The sequence below is a fragment of the Spinacia oleracea genome, chromosome 3 (assembly GCF_020520425.1).
Source record: "Spinacia oleracea cultivar Varoflay chromosome 3, BTI_SOV_V1, whole genome shotgun sequence".
NCBI classification, from domain to species: domain Eukaryota; kingdom Viridiplantae; phylum Streptophyta; class Magnoliopsida; order Caryophyllales; family Amaranthaceae; genus Spinacia; species Spinacia oleracea.
In genome coordinates this window covers 59701669-59725029 of record NC_079489.1, presented here as the reverse complement: position 1 = coordinate 59725029, position 23361 = coordinate 59701669, and the positions used below count along the sequence as shown (strand labels likewise).

Genomic DNA, 23361 nt, shown 5'->3' with positions numbered 1-23361 from the left:
CAGACATTCTACAATTGTAAAAATAATGCAAATAAATAACCATTCATAACTTGAAATAAAAGCATTCATGCGATCATTAAAGCCATTAAAAAATTCCATTTTTTGCATAAAAACATTGTCCAAAATGAATAAAACGAATCCAAGACCCTAAAAGGCTCTAAGTCTTAAGCATGCTTTGGCTTGTCTTAACACTTTTAAGATTTTAGGTAAGCAAAAACCATTTGATAGTAATTCCACACTACTCTTGGCTAACAAGCTAATTCCATAAGTTATCCCTTTTCCACAATATGTACCAATATCGTTTAAGTTACAACCAGAATCGACTGCCTTACTATCTAGGAATACTAAAATAGCACCTCTCTTTGGCGTAAATCTACTATCTTAGGCTCGAAGATTTCTGTAAGTGCTTGATTTGGAAGGAAATTTTTAAACTCAATATTTCTTAGGATTTAGTTGTTTCTATGTTGGTTTGATTATTTAGTGAACTAAAATCCTTAATAAAAACATAAAACAACAAACTCATGCATAATATACATACACCAATATATAAAAGCATAAGAAATGTGATCTAGTATGGCCCCTTGACTTGGTCTTGAAGTCTCCAATCTTCAAACCTCATCTTGTTAGCTTGGCAGCGTAAAACCATTCAAAAAGGCTAACATATACTAGAATGTTTAAATACTACCTAGAAGTAAATAATCTAATTATTATTACAAAAATACTCCATGGTATGCAGACCATATTTAAAAATTACATTTAAAGATAAAATAGCTTGCAGGCCGTACTTTCTATCCTAGTTGGGTCATACTAGTCACCTGCAAACCTACAAACCTGCAATGTAATATAATATAATATACATTCACCCACTCGTACTCTAAGATGAATTGCCCAAACAAGCTTACACAAAATTTACATGATTAATTAAAATCACGTTCATGTACACGCGCTCTAAAAAGTTAATCAATTTTAAATTAATCTTAATTATATTCTAATCAAATATTTAATTTAATTAACAGTGATCGCCCTATGAAAAATTAAAATAATTAATTTCCAATTTTCATTAAAAGTGCTCCTACTTAAACCAATAAACCTTGAACATTTAATTTTAAATATTAAACTTACGACCCAGCCCAAGTAAAATAAAATAAAATAAAATAAAATAAAATAAAATCCAAGTCGTTAGCCCCTACGTGCAACTGCAAGCCCAAAACCCGAAAAATGGCCTTGGTTCGAAAAATAAAGCAAAAATGCACAAAACGATGCAACGAGGCAAGGGCTCACGCCCAACTCGTTGTTGAGTTGTGCAGCGCGCCAGCGCACGAGCTACAGGCCGCAAGGCCCATCGCTCATCGATGTGGCGATATTGCACGAGCATGGGCTCAAGGCCCATCGCTCGCAAGCACTCCATCGCGCTCTCCCAACGACGTTTGCATTGCTTCGCTAGCGTGTGGCACGTCCATGAACGCTTTCCTAAGCGTTTGCTCCATCGTTGCGCCTCGCGCATCTAAGCGCATGGCCCCCAGCCTACACCCATGCGTTGCTGCTCGCAAACGGACAACAGTTGTCGCCCAAGGGTGATGGCTAGCTCGTCCATATGAAACATCGATCCAATCTTTGTTTTCAAAATGAAAAGTTATACGATATTACATTTTCATAAATTTAACAAATCCAATCGTTAACATTACCAAAATAATTAAAGTAAGGTGATTTAATATTATTTCATAAAATCCAATTCATGAAAATAATAAACCTATGGTAACATTATTCGAAATTAATGAACGAATCTAATCAAAAAATAATTCGCATACTTAGATAAACCAAACCGACAATTTAAACTATACCAAACAACTAAATTTCAGATTTTAATCAAATTATGGTCTGGTCATCGTTTAAAATCGACGAACCCAATCAAAATTTTAATCCTTAAATTTTTAAAATGAGCCATGTACCCATCAAAACATATTACCCTACTCACCTAAGCATAGTTTCATATCTAACCAACCAATCCAATTAATTTTTTTATCAAAAATTACATTAATTTAGGATTTTCGGAATTAGGGTTTATAATAAATAATTATCCACGTATTTAAATTATAAACTTCATAAAAATTATTATAAACCAGTAGGATAATCCATAATTAATTATATGTTGATTAGCAGTCATATTTATTTTTTAAGGCCCATATTATTCAAGAATTAATTATTCCTAAACGAAAAACCCTCCAAAGTCCAACTTAGAGGTAAAATTTCGGAATTCTGGTACATGGGTCAAAGAACTGTATTTAGAATGTCGTTTCCACCCAAAAAACACTAAGGAATCATCGAAATCTAATACTTTCCGAAACATCAAGTTTTTCACCGATTCATCAAATGATCCGAAAAACTCCGAAAATTAACACCATTATTTCATCCATATTAATTCATGAAAATACATTAAAACATGAAGCTCATGATACCTCTGTTGGGATTAATGTTGATCTAATTAACATGCGGAAACATTTACCATAGCCAAGATCACATGCAAAAGTGTAGATTAAATGTAACATACATTTGTAGCGTGTACTGCCAATAGCCTCAGGAACACGATCAAGAACTCCAAGTGTAGTTCCTCTATACAATCGTCCACCGGAACGTTCGAATCCACCTTGATTTCGTTAGCTTATAACTTTCTTAAGGTTGTTCGGCTTTTGGGAATTTCTCACTCTAGGAGGCACACAGAAATTTAGGGTTCCAATATGTGTATTAGGGTTGAGAAAACAACTTAGGGTTATAAAATAATCCCTTGGGGAATAAGTAAGCCAACTAACTAATGCACAAGGGCCAAGGCCGGCCAGCCACACGCACAAACCACAGCGGGCGCACAGGCGCTGAAACTGAACTAAGAATAACAAGAAAATAGTAAGTATAAAAGCATATACAAGTAAAAGAATATGCACATTTAGTTAAAAGAATATGCACACGCGTTGTGCAGTGCGCTTTTGCTGCTGCTTGTGCTTCTTAGCGCGCGCGCCCAGCAAAGGCCATGGGTCGTTGTGCGGTTGTGAAGTGTTGTGGTGCCCATGGGCCTAGCCTTGGCTCGTGGGCCGCAGTGTTGCTCGTCCCTTATCGTATTTTTTTCTAAGGCCATACTACCATTATTTATCATAGAGTACTTGACGATCCAATGTTATATGATATGATTATTTCTACGGCCTAGCCTACGAATACACGCAATACGATATAGATTACGATCCAATGACTTATTGTATATTTATGTTTTATGAACAAAATTCCCCATTAGCCATATAATGAATTTCCCATTCATTTAATCTGGCGATCTTTTATATGCCATTGGTGGTACCTTATAGGGTTAGTCAAGAGTAAGCTATGAGCCTAATAAGGATTAGAAATCACTGATCGTATACATTGCTCCAACTAGCTGTTCCGATTACTTGATCTTACTAAATTAATTATTCGATGAATTTGGAACTTCATTTAAATTTGAATGATGTGAATTTGTTCGTCGTGTTTTGTTTGCTTTCTATGATTTCGGATCGTTTTGAATCATGAGCGCATTTGGAACTCCGATTCAATTGATTTTTGAGAAAGAAAATTAGAGTCTAGAAAACGACGATAATTAAGGAAAACCGCGCGCCTAGAAGTATTGAGAGAGAAGAGGATTAAGCAAATGAAGAAAATGAAGATAATACCGAGATTTTCAGTGAGTTCTTTTTGTATTAGTTCTGTCCAATTCGTTAATTGTTTGGGGAAATGATTGGGTTTTATAGCACTTTGATTTGTTAATATATTTTATAATATACTCCTTAATTAGCATAATGTAACCGTAGCATAATATAGTCACTGATTGATTGCCTTTGATTGTAATTGATTATTGTTAGTCAAAATAGCCTAATTTAGGTAGCATGATTGACGTAATAGATGCTAGTCCTTTGATTTTAATAATTGATTACTGCTAGTTTTTTTTTTTTTTACTTTTATTCATAGTACTGCTAGTTTTTCAAGCAATCACGATTGGCGTAATTGATTGCTGTTAGTTTGAATTGTTTCCTTGTTGGGTTTATGCGTGAGATAAGTTGGGTTTCCTAATATAAATCAATATTTATGCGTGATATATTCCATCGTCTCTCTTGTTTATTTATGGGTAATTATTTCCTTGTTGGGTTATGCGTGATAATCAGATTTAATGTTGAATAAAACTGTGAAAGGGTAGAGGATATTTTAGGTGAATTGTTTTTTAATGCCCTAAGATTAAACAAAAACGCCCTAATTTACATTGAACTTCCCATTATATCCTTACTAAACTCTTTATCAATCACCTCCCCGTCACCTTTTTACTGACTCTCTCTCATACCTTTAGTTTTTTTTTCTCTCTCTTCATTCTCCCTCCTCACCTTAAATGATACTTCGGCACCACCGTTTTTGTCCACCGTGTACCATCGCCACTGCCCTTCGAAGCTCCCAGTTAAGTTCTCATGTTCTCTCCTTTTCAGATTAAGATCTCAAAAACACTATTCCCACTACCGTCGGCCACCGCTCCAACCCAACGCGAACCATCAAGTCGTCGACCTTCTGTGGTAGAAGGTGTAATCCCCCGTAAATTTATAGATTTTATTAATATATTTTAACGTATATTATTTATATTTAAATAGAATTTATGAATTTTAGTAATAAATATATAATTAACGTATATTTATTTTATTTTAATTACGTTCTAAATATTTAACGATTTAGGAAATCAAAATAGTTTTGAATTTTACTTTGAAAAGAATTCGAATTCAGAAAACAATCCGAATCAGTTTTTGATTCATACACTCAAAGCTAAATCTTAATTCTAGCCCACTTGGAATAGCCCAACATTAAAACCCAAACCTCAAACCCTCATCCCCTCTCTACTTCCAATTCACGTGAAGAAAAAGAAAAGAAAAAAAAGGACAAAACCAAAACCCTCTCCTTGCTCAGTTTCACGTGAAGTGGTGCTGCCCCTCTCCTTGCTTCAGCGCAGCCGTCAACCACCATCGCCTGACCGCCGCCTGCACGACCCTCGCCGTCGGCGTCTTCTCCTTCGTCCGGTAATCCTCCCTCCTCTCTTATCTCTTTCGTCCTCTTCCGTTTTCCTCTTCTCCTTACTTGCTTTCTCTTTTTTTTTTTACGTGCGACAGCCACCACGCAGCGCACACAACCACCTCCACCACCTGGTCGCTGCGGGTGTACCCCCCCTTGTTGCGCCGCTTTGTTTGCACCGTACGTCAGCCATCGCTGACGCCCTACAGGCCAGCTTCCTCCTCCTCTTTTCTTGGTTCTTCTTTCGCACGCTACACCACCACGCTGCCACCAGCGCACCACCGTGTGCGACTCTTCCGACCAGCCGTCCCTCAGCCGTGCCCCTGTCTGCCGGCAGCCTTGCCCCTGTCTGCCGGCAGCCTTGCCCTCTACTCTTTTTGGTTAATTCTTTACCCTTTTATTTAATTAATGTAATATTTATGTTCTAATAATTTAATTAAGGTTTTCATGATTTAAATTATTAGTTTTGATAATTTATATTTAGAATTCAAATTTCATGTTGATATTATAAACTAATTTATTTTCAGATTGGTTAATCGTGTATGAGTTAGAGTTTTAATTATGTTTTATTAATTTAATTTATGTTTTCTTGAATTAAATTTATAGTTTTATGATTTAATTATGAATTTCATATTTATATGTTTTGCATAATTAAATTATTGATTTTCAGATTATATAAATTGATTGAAATAAGAGTTTGAATTATTTAAAGTATGAATTTTAAGGTTTTAATGGTATTAAATCATGGTAGGATGGTTGTGGGTTATTAAAATTATTGTTTCAACGTTCTAGGCATGTTAAATTGGCCTTGGCAAAGTTTTAAACGAGTTTATATTGCTGGAAATTTAAGTATGATGCTTTGAAGAGTTTTCAACGAATTTCAATAATTAATTCAATAATTATGATGCTAGGAAATCAAATGTTCAAGTTTTGTTATTGGAGAAAAGTTCTAAATATATTTAGGATGTAGTTAGAATGTGCTATTATAGCTGTGAACGATTAGAAGTTGATTTGGAATCCTTGTTGGTTGTTTTTAGGCGGAGAATTCTCTGTAGGCGACTTTTGAATTATTAAAGTGGTCTTGCAGTTTGTTTACACAAGGTACGTACATACCTGTGTGCTTGGAATGTGTGTTATCTGTTGAAACCAAGTTGAAATTTGTTGATGAACTTGATTGTGTTGGAATTTCATGTTTAATAATGTTGGATGGACACGTTGAACATATATATTTCGTTATGAGGATTATAACATGTTAGTAGATGATTGATGCAAACATGTTTGATTGAGAACACTAGATTATTTTATATATATTGATTCAGATCGATTGATTATTGTTCCCTTTTAGCTTTTCACTACTTTATGAGGGCCGAGGACCTTGTTTAGTAAGTTGAAACCTTATACATATAGAGGGGTTGATCAGTATTAAAGGAAAGGTTGGATTTAATTGGAATGAGTCTTGTTTGACACCTTTGTGATCACTTACTTAATTCCAAGATAAAAATAGTTGTGAATTGCCTTATGTGATTGTTGAGTCATAACAGGGTTTCAATCTGTAAATCCTGTAAAGTGAAACTGAATAGCAATAGCTTTAGACTGTGCACGTCTAAAGTGACGGACAAACAGGAGTTGGGGTTCATGGTGGTAGCCCATGGCCTTTATCTCGGACCGGATTGATCACCGTGTCCTATTTTGATTCAAACGTTCCTCGATATCGCAGGTCACTGAGGTTACGGAGTCGCGCCCGTACCTCGTCTTCCTTAGTGAAGCTTCTAGCTAGAAAACTCGGTCCATTGCCTATTTCAATTAAAATAATATTATTGTTATAAAAGTCTAGTCCAGTCTAGCCTAGTCTAGCCAAGTGTGGTCGTCAAATTACCATGTTTTGTCTGCCCTTACTTATGTTTAATAGTATCATGTTAGGATTGCTATTGTTTTAGTATGTAGTACTCAGCTTTGCTGATTACGTGCTTTGTTTGTGTGTGTTGATCATGGATATGCCTTATTGATCCTGTGATGACCCATCTTTGGTGAGCAGTCTCTAAGGATCAATAAGTATTGCCCATCTACAGGTTTGAAGATGATGCATCATTGGGATCGGGATTAGAGAGCTTGTATTTAGTTTTGTTTTGCTAAGAGACTTGGTTTGTTAATTTAAACTTGCCGTACTATTTATATTTCCTTATTTTCGTTGATTGGTTTTTGGATTTATTATGTAATCGATTATTTATAAACCCAAAGGTTAGTTTTATGTTTTCCGCTGCAAAATTCTGAATAAGCCGTTACGTTTTCACACGGGCGATAATGCTTTGATAATTATCTACGTTTTGTATTAAAAAGGTTATTTTAGAAAAGAGAGAATTGTGGTTGTTAAAGTCCGAGTGGTATGGTTCTGGCCACCTTTGGTTTGAGTCTGTGCAATTCACGTTAACAATGGTGTAGAAGTGTATTCGAGTGAGTGTGTTAGAATGAAACTAGAGATGATCTAGTCTTGCCCTAGGGAAAGACGTTGTTAGATATAGTCTTGTCAATGGTTCAGACTCAACTAACCTTAGTCTCCCCCTAGGCACTGACCTGCTTTTTGGCTAGAATGAGACTGTTGTTGGTTTAGTCTTGCCCTAAGGCTAGACTCTGTTATACTCAGTCTTGTCAATAGTATACATTAAGGCATGTTCAGTCTGAACCATGGACTACACTAAGACAAATTCAGTCTACCCCGTGGGCTACACACTTAGATGTAGTCTCGCCCTATTTTTCGGAAACTGGGCATTACCTCATGCGCCATTGCTGCTATACGACCCTCGTCTTCATCCATTTGTGTCACCTACTTATATCCGACGAGTAGGTGTTTTTGGGGTAGAGGGGTTGACATTGTGGTTGTTCTCCTATACATAGTGGAGATTGTAGATAATGAATTGAACAAGATCGAAAAAATTTAAACTAAAATTGCGAAGAATTATTTCGTCGGACTACAGGTGGGACTCCATGAACTATGGTGGTGGTTTGTATGGAAGGGTGAAAGATATGATAAAAGCATACAGAGAAGCAAGAAAAAAAAAATGTAAAAAAGATATGGTAAGTGGGTAAGGATAAAACAAGAAAGATGTGTGTAAAATAGGGCGTTTATGTGTATTTGTAAGGCGTCAAATAATAAACCCCTATTTTAGGTCTTTTGGTAAGGGGACACTAAAGTGGGATTACCGAAATGCCCCTCTCCTCTCTCCTTATCGAACTAAAATATAATCAGATTTAATGCTGAATAAAACTGTGAAAGGGTAGAGGATATTTAGTCTTTTAAAAAGGGAACACCAAAGTGGGATCACCAAAATGTCCCTCCCCTCTTCCCTTGTGTAATAATAATAATAATAATAATAATAATAATAATAATAATAATAATAATAATAATAATAATAATAATAATCTAATCTAAACTTTTGATCTAGTCTGAACTTATTTGTTTTAATTTGATCTGATTAACTCTAAAATTAGTAATAAGGTCCTGAAGTAAGGTGAACTAGACAGGGACTATTTTGACTAATTTTAGCAAAAATAAGTTAAGCTATAACAGAATAAGTTCAATAAATACCCAATTTCACACACATTTTAGTTTATTTAGGGGAAAAAATGAGTTTTTTTTTCCTTTTTAGATAAAATATGCCGAGTTATAAAAAATTAGTTAAAATAAGTTTTCAAACAAAACTAAATAAGACAAATAGAACATAATCTTACAAGTATTATAGGAAGATAAAAAGATGACTTGGAACAATAACCTTGAAAGGTCATAGAAAAAGAACATTCAGAATGGAAACGGAATTTTCAGAAAGAAAAAGAAACCTATCAATCAACTCAACTCAACAAGTGCTGAGAAGAAAGCATCGAGATAAAAAAAAAAAAAAGAGAAGGCAAAACTACTCGTCAGACACCTCTACCGAAAAGATTCAACACAGCAAGGTAACTACACTACTTTGGGATTGGAACTGAGAGATAGGTTACTGGTAAGGTTGACAAGAGCTGTAACAGACGCCACTTGAGACTTGTTCAATTCTTCTCCCCCTTTAGCTCCTGTCTCCACCTGCAACACACAAATATTGTGAGTCAACAGAATTTTGAGTTGAGTTCAACTTACTATAGGTTATTTTAATGACTGTAGATCCCAAACACACACTAAAAAATCGAAGAAAATAACTCCCCATCTACCCAAGTACCCATTCTCCTCCATACCGTACAAAGTATGGAGTAATCAATCACAAAAACACCAGCCAGCACCCCAAGAGTTCAACTTACTGGTAAATTTCCATTCCCAAATACTTCTGTCTGATGAGCAACAGGCTTGCTGCTAATTCCTTTCATCTCCAGTGCCTTTTCTCGGCCTTCATAGAAATTCAAGTCATCTACAAGTGACGTCCTTGATAAATAGTTCTTGAAAATCTTCAGCATTTCTAACCCTTGCTTTAGCCCAATCTACAGAACCATTAACAGCAAGAATTCAGACATGAAAGAAAGGCGCCCATTTTCATATTGTTCAAACACTAAGGAGGCTTGCCATAGTGTGTAACATATAAATCATTTTCAGCTCAAGGATAACTTTCCTCTGTGCATATAAATAGAACCTAGGCAATGTCATCATTTACCACAACCGTAATTGACAAGCAAGCACATCTAAATGTGCAATTCAACATTCAACTACTTTCCTTAACATAAATGTGAAAGTTTATAGAGGCTTCTAACCTAGTTGAAGCATGAAAAGATGCAGTCAAACCATTAAAGATCATGTAGTACAAACAGTCCAAGGTCAGAATTCATGTGGACATCATTTAACAGTCAATTTCGAGCTGAAAGGCTCCCATACTGTTTGGAGGCGAAGGAAAAAACAAAATTTTATTACCTCTTGGGTATCCCGAGTGTAGGTCACAGGCCTATTTTCATTATTTTCAAGAAGGATGTGTCTCAGTTGAGAATTAGGTATATCTTTCACAATATGCCACTTTACTGGGAAGAAACCACTCCACTTGTCAAGCTGCCAGAAATCCATATTTTTGTTAAAATCCACTTTGCCTGTCATCTCTGCTACTCCAACAAACTGACCACTACCATTAACCTGTAATTTGAAACCAAATGCTTATTAGTTTTACAAATTTAACAAATGGAAAGGGAGTTCAATTGTCCAATGCACAACGAACATGACTTCTGCACTGAATAAAATTACCTTTGAACCTTCACCTGGTTTTCAGTCAAATGAAGTGCTACGAATACAGCAAATAATTGCAGTAGAGGTTTTTAGCCATTTTATATTGCATATTTTACATACAAGTGTGTTTTAAAATTCTAATATCAAACAGTATGGGAAAGTATCATTACAAAATAATGAAATAATCCATGAGAATCCTCATTCATTTATTTGTGATTATCTATCTTTAGCTTTACCTATTATACTTACTGAAAAGAAAAGGAATATTGGACAATTTATGCCCGTCTCGTTGGCTTTCACTTCTGCATCATGAAATGCTGCATCCAGCTTCTTATTCCCATTTGCTGTACTTGACCAAACATCATACTTAATGCATTTGTGAACATCATCTTCACTGTAAGATTTGATGACGTAAAACTTTGCAGCTTCATACTCCGTCTGGAAATCTGCCAAGTTATATGTACTTCTCTGTACTGCTAAACCTACGGGTTCCTTTTCAGATGAATCGGAATTGCTCTTGCTGTTGGCTCGAGGACCACAAGTAAGCTCAGCTGACATTTCAAACTCACTTTTCCTACTGGATCTAAATTTATCGTGTCCATTCCACATCCTTGCATTTGATCTGTAGCCCATTGGATCAGTATTTCCAAACACCCCTCGTTTCGGGAAAGACAAAGACTGATAGTTCCCGGCTGGATGGTAAACATTTGCATACCCAGCTGGCGGAAAATAGGAACCTGACTGAGTAAACAAAGGAAAGGCACAGATTCAATCTCAGCGAATGACACGAAATTAAGTACAGTGCCCAAGAAAACCATGCATAAATGAAGATGCACTATTTACAATTTTTTCTTCCGCATTGTATATTATACATAGGAATGAGATTATTGCTACTAGAACATAATTTTCAACCAAGAGTATGCCTACTTGATTTTAAAGTTTGCAGGATCAATTCTGACTTTACATGTAAAAACAATATACAAGGAATTCATTAAGACTTTAAGAAATTGAAAGAAATTTATCAAACTGTAAAGAGAGTTCAGCCAAGTTCAATATGTACAGAAGTTTGCTATGTTAGCAGATTAAAAGACAATTGCTTGAAATAAGGTCGTTGACATTTTGTCATATGCCCATCATATAAATAGAGCAAATACATTGCTAAGAAAAAAAGTTGATTACACACAAGATAAATTGGCAAGGGTTTATTTTGAAAATATCATAAAGCCACTTTCAATACCAGCATACTTTAATAAAGCAGGTTCCAACACCTTATACATAAAATAAAAAGGAGAAAAGCTATAGCAGAGTGCACAATCAAAGTATGCTGGTATAAATTTTTCTGAAAATGCAAAGCAGTGTATTACACACCTTATTCAATGGTTTACTATGTTGAATATCAAACTTGGGTTCAGAAATATTAGGTGCAGAGACAGATGGACGTGACTTAGAGTTTAAAGACACTGAGGAGAGCTTGCTCATGGAGCCATATAATTTCGAAGGTTTGATGCCATTTGACCTCACCGCAGTAGCAGGAGAAGGGTTAGATTTAACATTCCCAGACGCAGTATTTGATCTAGTTGAGGGATCGCCGAGATAATTCAAGTCCCAAGCATAACAAGGAAGAGCTTCGGCCCCATAGGTAACTGGGGTGAAATATGGCTGACTAACACAATGCCCATCAGCACCAACATAAGTTCCAGGAGCATAGGGGTTATAACCAGGCATGTAATAAGCTATCGAACTGTGATTTGTTTGCATACCCTGCATTGCAAATGAAAGCTACATAAGGGAATGAGAGGAGAGAGAGAGAGAGAGAGAGAGAGAGAGACCAGTAGACAAATATCAAATGCAAAATTTACAAAATAAATTCGAAGGCCAGAGCCGAGTTTACCATAGATGAATGATCCCTGGCGTCATCTGATTGACCAAAAGACCCATTGTAGCCTGCAAGAGAATGGATCAGAACTGTCATGCAAGCTTCTTTCCTCTTTATTTAAAAATACTTTTTTTTTTGTGTGTGTGTGTGTGGGGGGGGGGGGGGGGGCTGCAAGCAAAAGAATGGAAGGAGACAAGGGCTTCATATATTTTCTACTCATTTTCAATGAGGTGTGCTAAACCTTCGAGCCAAACCCGAACATGAATAAGCTTGGTTCAACTTCGTGAATTGGTGTGCTAAACCTTCGAGCCAAACCCGAACATGAATAAGCTTGGTTCAACTTCGTGAATCCCAAAGATAACACCAGGCTCAAGCACATAGTAATCAACACACAGCCCAAGTCCGCAAAGCCCTAGGCCCAAATTGAGGCCCAAAGTTATTGTTTACTTCACCCATATGAAGAGGTAGCTTTTATAACTCTTCACCCAAATTGAGCCAAACCAAGGCATGAGAGGAGCATGGTCGAGCCGGACTAGCTCATTATCACCCTTAAGCTCGCCTATGTTTCTTTAGATGCTAGTAGAAACCTTCATGTGATCCATTATCATCTTTTTTTCAATTACAGTAGGTGTACTAGGTACCAAAGTGGACAAATAAAGACAAAATGACACAAATCCCATCCACTTTTGTTGAAAAGAAGAAAAGGGAAAGGCAATGAAATTATTCAAGAAAAGCTGATGAAGGCAAACGGGAGTGTGGGATGTTGATCGAACAAAAGAGTTAAGCCTATCTCTAAATACAAGTGAAGTAAATAAATAGCTCCAGGCCTCAATTCGGGCATAGGACTACACATCATTGAGATGCAAATTAGACTACTATGTGCTAGCATTAAATATATAATCTTTGGGATTATGGAGCAAAAGACGGCTCCGTGCTCGTGCTCAAGCCGCGCTCAAAATTTTGATCTAGAGATCGAGCCAAGCTTATAAATTCAAGCTCGTTGAACTTTGAACCCGAGCCGAGCTTGACAAATATGTTGTCCAACTCACCATTCTGAATTCCGTTGGAAAGTTTAGCACCCATAATCAAGCCTACCGTTTGTAGTGATAGCCAATTTACATCTTGCGGGGAACTAAATAAACATAATCAAAACTATGCTTCATCTAACAATATTGGATCCAAAGTCTCCAACAACAAAATTATACAAGAATAATCATGTAATTTTTTTTTTTAAACCTTCACAAATGGACCAGAGTAATAATGTCATTATTTCCATGAGCTATAGTTGATGAAAATCTATTTAATATAAAAATTGTCATCGTATTTCAAAAAAGTAATAATTAAAGGAAAAACTTGTCTATTATTTCCACACTTGTCCATCTGATCACCTGACATTTAATTCTTCATAACTGATATTGCAAGAGGAAGGGAGGAGATGGCAGAGAAGAGTGACAAAGAGAGGAGGCAACTTTAGACTGCTAATTATCTACAAGAAAGGGACCTATGAACTATTTTTTCCCCTTTGGTGTACATCTTCTCCTCCCCGTTCATTATTGTTAAACACTGAATAGCTATGATACTCAGACACGGGTGTCGGTGTCGTGTCGGACACGAGTGTCAGAGTCCGATCCAAATATTTGCAGACACTCCGACACGGTCAAAGGAGTGTCTTGACTTATTTTTTAGACACGGCTCCCGTACAAAGGGTCGGATAAAAAAATGACACTTTATCTAAAAATCAAAAAAAGTTGTTAAAAAAAAATTAATTGAAAATTAAAATATTAATAGAAGTTACTTAAATATCCAAATGCAATTTATTAAAGTAATCTAATAATAAATGAAAAACTAGAGCAGAGAAAAAAAAAACTAAAATAAAAAATTGAATGGGAAAAGATACTCCTAGACGTCACTTTGTCCTACTTATAATAAATGAAAAACTAAAATAAAACATTGAGTGGGAAAGGTAGGCACGTGGGTTTGTCTACTTCCCACGCATTTACTCTATTAAAAAAAGCAAATGAAAAAAGAAAAAAGTTGAAACTGTAAAGGTTTAAAGCCAGTTGTCCATCTACCCGCACAATTGCACAACCAACTCAAAAAGCAACAAAACTACGGGATTGAAGAAAAAGAACGCTGGAACTCGAAAAAGCCATGGATATGGTTGATTCTCAAGGAGTTAATTTCACAGAAAAATAGACTTGAATAGGGCATTCAACTCGTTTTTTCTTCTATAATAAAAGCCCCAACAATATTTTCCTTCTCTCGCCTTCCCCGACCGTCAATTGCTAGAGTTAGGGTTTCGAACTCTTCAAGATCTTGCATTTGTTTACGGGTAAGACAAATTTAACGACCTACAATGTATATCTTCCTACTTAATGGAAAATTATGAACTTTTTTTTACTCGTTTTTTTTCTCCTTTCGATTTCGACACTTCATTTCAGACCCTTTTCCGACACCGGTGTCGACACCTTCTCGGACACGTGTCGAGCGTCGTGTCGCGGGTCGGGTCGTGTTGACACCGACACCCACCGTACAGCAAAGTGTTGGAGTAACATAGCTGAATAGCTTGAATCAAGTATGTTTTACTATAGCCCTTTAAAAATTATTTTCACCTATTTAAAAAAAAAAAAAGACAAGTATAATAAATTTTAACACGCATGTCAGCTAAGTTGACGAAAAACTTAAGACACCTAGTCCACGGTATCGACATATAGAATACCAATAGTAGACTTAGGGCTTGTTTGGTTGACATGTGAATTCAATTCCCATAGTAAGTTGTAATAAATGGGAAATTAGTTCCCTTGTTAAATTCATGGGAATTTCTCTAAGTTGTTTGGTTGACAACATGGGAATTTCCAATTCTAATGAACTTTGATTGACCAAGAGGGGGCGGGTAATTTACTTCCCATGTTTTGTAGGAATTCAAACTTCCCATGAATTCTAACTTCCTCCATTTTTACTTTTTATGTCAACCAAACAACTAGCCAATCTATAAATTCCCATGAATTTCCAATTCCCCAATTTTTAGATGTCAACCAAACAACCCCTTATGCTTTGTGTATTTCCTTAGTTAAGTCTGTTTTTATTAAGGATGCAGACGAAGTATTATCTGAACCTAAATTCTTATATGAGACTGTCCTCACCATCAACTGATGGTGAGACCAGTTTACACTTGCGAATTTAGATATGTTACTTCTATAGTTTAGACATGTTACTTTTTTTTATAATTTTAGAGGAGGTACTTTTTTTAGTTTAGGTATGTTACTTCTATAGTTAATACATGTTACTTTTTTTATACGGAGTAGTTTTCGAGAGATACCTTCTTAGTTTAGGTATGTTACTTCTATAGTTTAGACATGTGTACTTTTTTAGTTTAGGTATGTTACTTCTATAGTTTAGACATGTTACTTTTTTTTATACGGAATAGTTTTAGGGGAGGTACATTTTTAGTTTAGGTATGTTACTTCTATAGTTTAGACATGTTACTTTTTAAAAAAAAAAAAATTAGAGGAGGTACTTTTTTAGTTTAGGTATGTTACTTCTATAGTTTAGATCTGTTACTTTTTTTTATATAGTTTTAGGGGAGGTACGCTATTTGTTTCGCACTCGTCACACCATCAAGTTGATGGTGTGACTGGTCTCACAGGAGACGCGCTGTTATCTGAATTGTTTCTAATCAATTTTCCTTTTTTTGTTTTGTAACTGAAGTAATAGTTAATACCACTTGCATTAAACTTCAAGCAAACTTATTTTTCATCATAGCATTTCAGCCAGGAAGCATACTATGAATAAGTACACAGAAATAAAATACAACAAAAGTCTAACCTGGATAATAATAATTGTAATAGCTAGCAGGTGGATTATACACATCTTGCCCAGCAACTGACTCTTGACCAGTCTCACCTTTGACGTTGGGGACACCCTGATTAGATGAGGTGGAATCAGAAGTGATCCCATTGTCAGATGCGACCTAGTGAATGTCAAAGAAAGACTTATGAGTTTTACTTTGCATAGAAATTCCAATCCAGCAAAGATGAGCAGGGGTGGGGGTCTTTGAACAATGATTACGCATACTAATCATAACACACTACTTAAGAAGTCAATTACAAGAAACCCTTCATAACATAGAAGACACAGTTACCAGTCCCAAAACAACTTTAACAGGATGATGCAGAGAGGCACAACTGACACGAATATTACTCACCAGCAAAGGCAGCTTGTGAGGAAACCTTGACAGATGCAACCAATTACCTCATTCAAAACTGTCTTTTAGACATTTACGTAAGTTTTTTGACTAGAGACTACAGCAAAACATAGCAAGAGGAAACATGATAATCTGAATAGAGTCACATGCAGCATTTTATATTAATAATTACAATATGGTGCAGTAAGTAAGTGTAAGTAACAGAGACTTTATCAAGGTCAATTTATGTAATTTGCTATCCCTCTAGTAGGTTATGACTGGGAAATAACTAATTGCTTTGAAATACCCCTCTAACTGAAAGCATCCCAGCCAAATATACAAGGCATAGCAGGACAATCTTAAAAATCTATTTCAGATTCAAATCATCCTTAAACATGTATTATTTCCACATTTTCATCGGAATACTAGAAAGTCCAACTAACCCCGCATGCATCCACATACAATACTAAATGCAAATAAATTGAACAAAACAGGATTAAAGATAATCTGATCATAGCTCCCAAAGAAAATTCAACATACCGTAGCCTTTTCTGCTGGTTTGGAAAGGATCAAACCCGATTCCGCCCCTCTAGCTGGACCATAGTCAAAGAAAGCGCTCTTTTTGAACTGACTAAAGCTCCATGAATAAAACAGATGAAACAGTGTGTGACCCCAACTCAATAATCAAGTGGTTCCAACCAAATCATGCCACATTCATAAGCATAATTATCTGAATCAGTCAATATCATTTAGCAAAATCTTAAAACAAGCTAACAATTTCAAAGCTGTAAATGACATGGTACAACTTCATGATCGAGAATACATCTACGAAGTATTTCGATAAAAACAATAGAGTCAAATCAATTCCTGAAAATCGATTGTGCTTGAGACCAAACCCAAACTAAACCCAAATCAACATTAACATTGTATTCTGATGGGATAATGAATTGCTCAGAAAACGACAGCTTCCAAGCAAGTTTACACTTCATTTCAGCATCACTTTCCCTCCACCCCCCACCCCCTCAACAAAAGGAGCCTTCCTTTCGAGACTGACTCGCCCCACAAGCTCCATAACCGTAAGTATAACTCAACAATTGAACAAGCATAATACTCCATACGAACTGATTAACAAAGGGAAATACTGAGATGATCAAACAAAAAGCTAAGCAACAAATGTAAGTATATGCATACACAAAAAGGATACATTGCTCCATCAGCTTTTCGCAAACCATCCTTCCTACAAGTATCACCTTTATTACAAGGGGGCAAAAAGTATTGACAAAATCAGTCTTTGTGAATAGTAAAACCAACCGTTAAACAAAAACCCTCTCCCCTTAAGTATATGCTTCGTCTCATAAGACAATTGAACAAAATTAAGAAGAGAATAAACAATAATCACATATAAATGTCGCTTTCATTAAATCAAGTTAGTGCAAGGCAATTAGAGAGAACAAATTAAAATATTCTTCCTTTGAAAATGATGGTTTATAAAAAAAAACTGATCACGTAATATAACAAAAACAAAATAAATAAATAAAATAGTAGTTATAAAATTCTAAACGAAATTCTCTTAGATGATAAGCAACTTGAACAAACGAAACTGAGGGAAACCCATCAAAACCCAGAAAGTTCATCAAAAAAGCATCGTAAATCAAATACTCTAAATTTAAAAAAAAATGTAAGATCAGATAAAGTCATGGGGTTTGAGTGAAACCCAGAACTTAATTTTCAAAACATAAACTCAGGTAAATTTAAATTTAAATTTAAAATTGATTTGTGAAAAACCAAATCGAATCAAAAGAAAACAAAACCCAATCACATACTCTGGCAAATAAGAAATTGAGAAAACAAACCTGATAAAACTCCAATCAATCACAAAGGATAAGAAGAAGAGTTGAATAGGATTGATGTGGCGTTTGAAGTTCCCAGGTGTTTGGATAAAAATCCGATTTTGAAGAGCAAGGGAGGAGGGAGAAGGGATGTAGGAGGGAAGAGAGAGAGATATAAAGTTGGAGGACGACTGTATAAGCAGATGAAAAGTTTGCAGGGAAGTTCTAAAACCCTTAAGAGTTTTTTTGATCTAACGGTTCAGGGTATTTCCCCGCTCTTATTGATGTGTTGTGGTCGGTTAGATTTAGTTGAGTTCCGGACTTGTGTGGTAGACTTGTGGTGATTCCACGTCCATAACTATAATCATAAATAAATATATTTTCAAGACAGTACTACGTATATTTTACGGATATTTCATGAAACACCCTCGAGTTTTGAAGTAATTTACCAAATGTCCATCAAGTTCCAATAATTCACCAAATATCCCTGATAATTGACTTAATGCCCAAAATACCCTTACTAACGGTCAGTTAGTCCGCCGTTAGCCTAGTTTAATAATTCACCAAATGCTCCTTTTTTTAAAATTTATTTCACCAAATACCCCTATTATTAAACTTATTTCACCAAATGTCCCAACCTTAAAAATAGTTATTCTGATGTTCCAACAGCTAGTTTTTTCGTTTGAAAATTAGTCGTTGCTTATTGTTTGCTTATGCCTTCTTGATCCACTAAAGTCGTAATAATATCTAAAGGCTAATTATGAATAAACGTAGTAAGAAGAGAAAATAATAATGTTGATTGTGTGTTCCACTCAATATAAAGCTACGCAATTTATAGGTATCAAAATAACAAACTAAGCCTTATAATAAGGGAGAAAGATACTTATGAAAAGAATCCAAGCATCAAAGAAAATCAATGTTCTGATTAACGAGGGGATGTCTTGAAATGACAATTTGTACATTAAACCCAAGGCATAATCCAAAGAGAAGCTAGTAGGAAAACTTATTCCTGATTTACAGCTACGATGCCAATTATGAGCTTTGGATTTATTGATGTCACAAGGAAATATGACAAGCATCGACTCATCATACACAAATTCAACTCAACTGCTTCAACCCATGGACGGGAAACACTTGAGAAGAATCTCAGAACCTGTTTCGAGCTCCTGGTCTAATATGGCCAGTGAAGGAACCAATCTCACTATTTTCCTTTTCCAGCAGTTAATATTAACAATTTAACATTCCTGAATTTCGACAAGCATCAACTAGCGGACAAGCTTGTACATCCAACTCTATACCAATAAAAAGACCCTGCCCTCGGACTTCTTTCACATGTTGGTTGCCTCCTGATATTCCAGTAGGAACACACACAAGAGGGGGGGTGAATTGTAATTCGAACTTTGTGAGAGTTTCTTGCGGAACTTAGAAATAACAAAGGAACTAAGACTTAGAAAAGCAAAAGCAACAATTTAGAAAACTTCTTGATACTAATCAAGAAGAGAATTCCTTTATAATATAGTAATACCTCGATTACAATAACTCTCTAACTAGAGTTCCTCTCAAACTCGAGTTCCTCACGGTAACCTACTTAGATTACAACTCACTTTTCGTCTCTTTCTCTAAGTCTTTACAGGATAACTCTATCCTTTCTAATCTGAAATACAATTTTGTTTTGAGAACACTACATATTAATAAGCTTAAGTATATATAAAGACCTTTAGGAACTTGGATTAAACTAGGACACAAACTCTTTTTAGAAAACTCTTTAAAACGTTTTTAGGAAATGCAAAGCTCTAGGAATGTTTGTGTATTTTTCCAGAAAACTTCGTGGCTTTATATAGAGTTTTGTCCTTAGGGTTTGTTCCCTTCAAAAACTCAACTGCCAATTAACTGACACTTTGTTTGTCACGTCCCTAGACTTGAGGAACAAGGGAAGACCACTTCCCACTCCACTTCCTCAACTGCTGGACGTGTTTAAGACCAAGTCAATCACCTTTGTTTTCTTAAAAAAAAAATTATTTTATCAAAATATTTAGGAGAAGTTTTAGGGAGGTTAAAACTGTTTTTATTTAATTAACAGGATAAAATAAGAACCTGATTTTTATTAAACGTAAAGAGATATTTTATTTAAAACAATTTCCTTAAAACTGTATTGCCAGATATTTTGACAAAAACAACCAAGTAACCCAAGTTCCTCCTGTTCCTTATATAACACCTAGCATATTAATATTTTACATATAATCTAAGTAAAGTAGACTACCTAGACATATATGTCTTCCCTTTTGTGAGGCATTCAACTCTGAAGCTTCACTTGTTCCTGCTCAGGAACATTGATGAGTTCCTCTTATGTTCATGAAGGAACTCAGAACTATGTGTCTGTAGCTTTTCCTGTGTATGTGAAAAACACTCGATTTGTAATAGGTGTTGCTCTTGACTTTGGTGACTTTGAAACTTCAACTTGTACTGCTTCCAACTCAGGAACTCCAGTAGCTGCTCCAAGTGCATATCAGAAACTTCAGTAGCTGATCCATGTTCCGATCCCAATAGGAACTCAGGCACTTACCTGTTTAAATTCATTAACAACCACAATCAGGAAGTTTGCAATGCGTGTGTCATCAACCAAAACCTAGGAACAACAATATTTCCCCTTTTTGGTGATGACAACACATGCAAACTTTTTACAATATGAGATTAAACATAAACAGGAACAGATGCAGATTTTTAACGAATACAAAAAAAGAAAAGAAAACTTACAGAGAGGACACAAGATGGTGAGTCATGAACTAGGATTGATTTCACCTTGGAAGTTTGCACCTTGACTTCCCCCTGTTGACATTAACAAAAAGCATAGCACGAAATATAACCATTCCAAACACAGTGCCCCACGATCAACGTTTGGCAAGTTAAGCTAGCCTCAAAGTTTTGGACCAACTCAAACAACAGATTAGAGTGCAAGCAGTAATGATCAAACCAGAAAACGAAAAGATACTAATCAAGCAAGTCAAGTTAAGATGCAACAAATACCCAAGGTTTAAAATTATACAGACCAAAATAAAAAATTGTTCCATGGAAAAAGAAATTAAAACATAGGAGAGGTTTTAGGCTTGGGATGGGGAACCAGAACCAGCTGTTTCTTCGACCACTGTTTCCTCAAAGGATTCCAGATTGTTAATCTTGGAGTGAATGGTGGCACGAGTAGCATTGGCTTGATCTGAGTAGTGTTGGAGATTGGTTTGGAGGGTCTTTGTAATCCCCCGTAATTTTATACATTTTGTTAATATATTTTAACGTATAGTTAATTATATTTAAATAAGAATTTACGAATTTTAGAAATAAATATATAATTAACGTATATTTATCTTATTACATTTTGAATATTTTTAACGATTTATGCAATGTAAAATAATTTTAGAATTCTATGTTGAAAAGAATTTGGATTGCAAAAACGCGATTGAATTTCGAAAACAATCCTAACCGGTTTTGGATTCAAACAACATCAATTCCAATCCTAGCACAAGTTTGCAAAGCCCAATAAATAAACCCAAAGAAAATTATCCATACCTCTACTCTCCTTCACTTTCACGTAAAAACAAAAAACAAAACCCAACACTAAAACCCTTCCTCCTCTCTCACTGCACGTAGAAAGGGAAAAAAAAAACTCAGCCTCCCTCTCCTGGTTTCTTGCTGCGACGCCACCTCCAACCACCACAAGACCGACTGTAACACCCTAATAATTTCTTGCTTTTATAAAACCATTTTCCAACTTAAAATAAAGGAATTACTAAAGTATTACCGCCACCGTGATAATGGTTAAGGCTATTACCAGAATTACGCAGCGGAATTTAATGTTAACTAACTTTCAAACCATTATAAATAATATTTATTGAGGCCTCATACAAGTTGGAACCATAACGGCCCAAAACCAAAGTATTAAAAATCCATAAACTCCAAAACATAATTAAAGTATAATTTGAAATAGTTTCAAAGCACATGATTTCGATCGTACTTTGATCTACCAACCTGCTAAATTAATCTACTCCCCAACAATGCAAGTGCAAATGGTGGATCATCATAGGGTCATTAAGGCGAAGGCCATGACCAAAAGACACAAAGCACGTAGAAAAAGCTGAGTACTTACAAGGCTAGAGTGCAATAAAACTATAGACATGCATCACTCGCTAAAGTACTAATCAACATGCAAAAGCCATTTAATAAATAACAAACGAATCATGAATACAAGACTCGACTCTTGACTCGACTCTTGACTCACAATTTAATTAGAATAAGCTTCGAACGGGCCAAAAGAATATTCCATAAAGGAAGGGTGTTGGGAGCCCACCAAACACCAAATAATAAATAATAATATCGGACCATATCGAGTGCCGGGCCATACCGACGGAATTCCAGCGCATAATTTAAATGAAACAACGTCTTGTATCATTAGTAGGAGATCAAGCTTTCCGGCAAGTCTCCCCCCATTGTTCATACTCAAGGTATATACGTTCCCAGAGTTTTGAAGCTTGTTCTGGTTGCACTTTACGTTTATTAATATTTTATTAAGGCGAACTCGAGACTCAAACAAACATACATTTAATAAACAACAACCAAAACAGTCTCATTTTAATCCTTTAGGACTTGTGATCAATAATCTAGACGTAGTGAAATTACTACCAAGTTCCTTCTCACAAAAAGGTGAGATTCCACATCATGCCTATTAACATGAGGGTTGTGCCCTTGCACGACAAATCCTAATTCATTTCATACAAAATATTCCCAACCGAACCCTACATGTGCGGTGGCTTACGTGAGCGAACCCTTCACATGTGGTAAAATAAATAGTGCAACGAGGCACGAATAATTGGCTCAAAAGTATGCTAGACATCCCGTAGAATAGCATACAAATAAAAAATTCATCCCTTGCATGTGAAACAAACCATACATGCATAAATATTGAACAACATGATTGACAATGAAATCCATACTTACAATAGTCCCAACATGCTTGTTCAACCAACGAATCAATAATTCCAATAATAAATATCCACATGATCGTTCACCAAACCAAATATGAATCCACATAATATAATTCACATCAATAACAATCATGTAATGTCCCTTGACAAATAATGTGGTCGCCCTAGACTTGTACGTACCTAGAATACCTAAGTACGGGGACCACTGTGCGAATCACAACTTACTAGAAATCAACTCCTATAAACACAATGGA

The 23361-nt window shown here is 35.7% G+C and overlaps 1 protein-coding gene across 1 annotated transcript; it reads right to left on the bottom strand.

Moving 5' to 3' along the window:
* Window positions 1-8773: 8773 nt before the first annotated feature.
* Window positions 8774-18345, bottom strand: LOC110784877 (YTH domain-containing protein ECT4). The gene is made up of 10 exons (XM_021989327.2): window positions 18159-18345; window positions 17510-17555; window positions 16846-16898; window positions 15948-16092; window positions 12138-12190; window positions 11615-12007; window positions 10496-10987; window positions 9944-10156; window positions 9343-9519; window positions 8774-9130 (listed from the first exon to the last, which is right to left on the bottom strand). The coding sequence occupies exons 2-10, from the start codon at window positions 17535-17537 to the stop codon at window positions 9014-9016; spliced, it is 1671 nt and encodes a 556-aa protein (XP_021845019.1). The 5' UTR covers window positions 17538-17555; window positions 18159-18345; the 3' UTR covers window positions 8774-9013.
* Window positions 18346-23361: the final 5016 nt, after the last annotated feature.

Coding starts and splice junctions, on each gene's coding strand:
- LOC110784877 (XM_021989327.2), bottom strand. CDS start 17,537: ATGGTTTGCGAAAAGCTGATGGAGCAAT. Junction 16,899..17,509: donor CGAAAAGCTGATGGAGCAAT/GTATCCTTTTTG, acceptor ACTATGGTCCAG/CTAGAGGGGCGGAATCGGGT. Junction 12,008..12,137: donor CCAGGGATCATTCATCTATG/GTAAACTCGGCT, acceptor TTTGCAATGCAG/GGTATGCAAACAAATCACAG.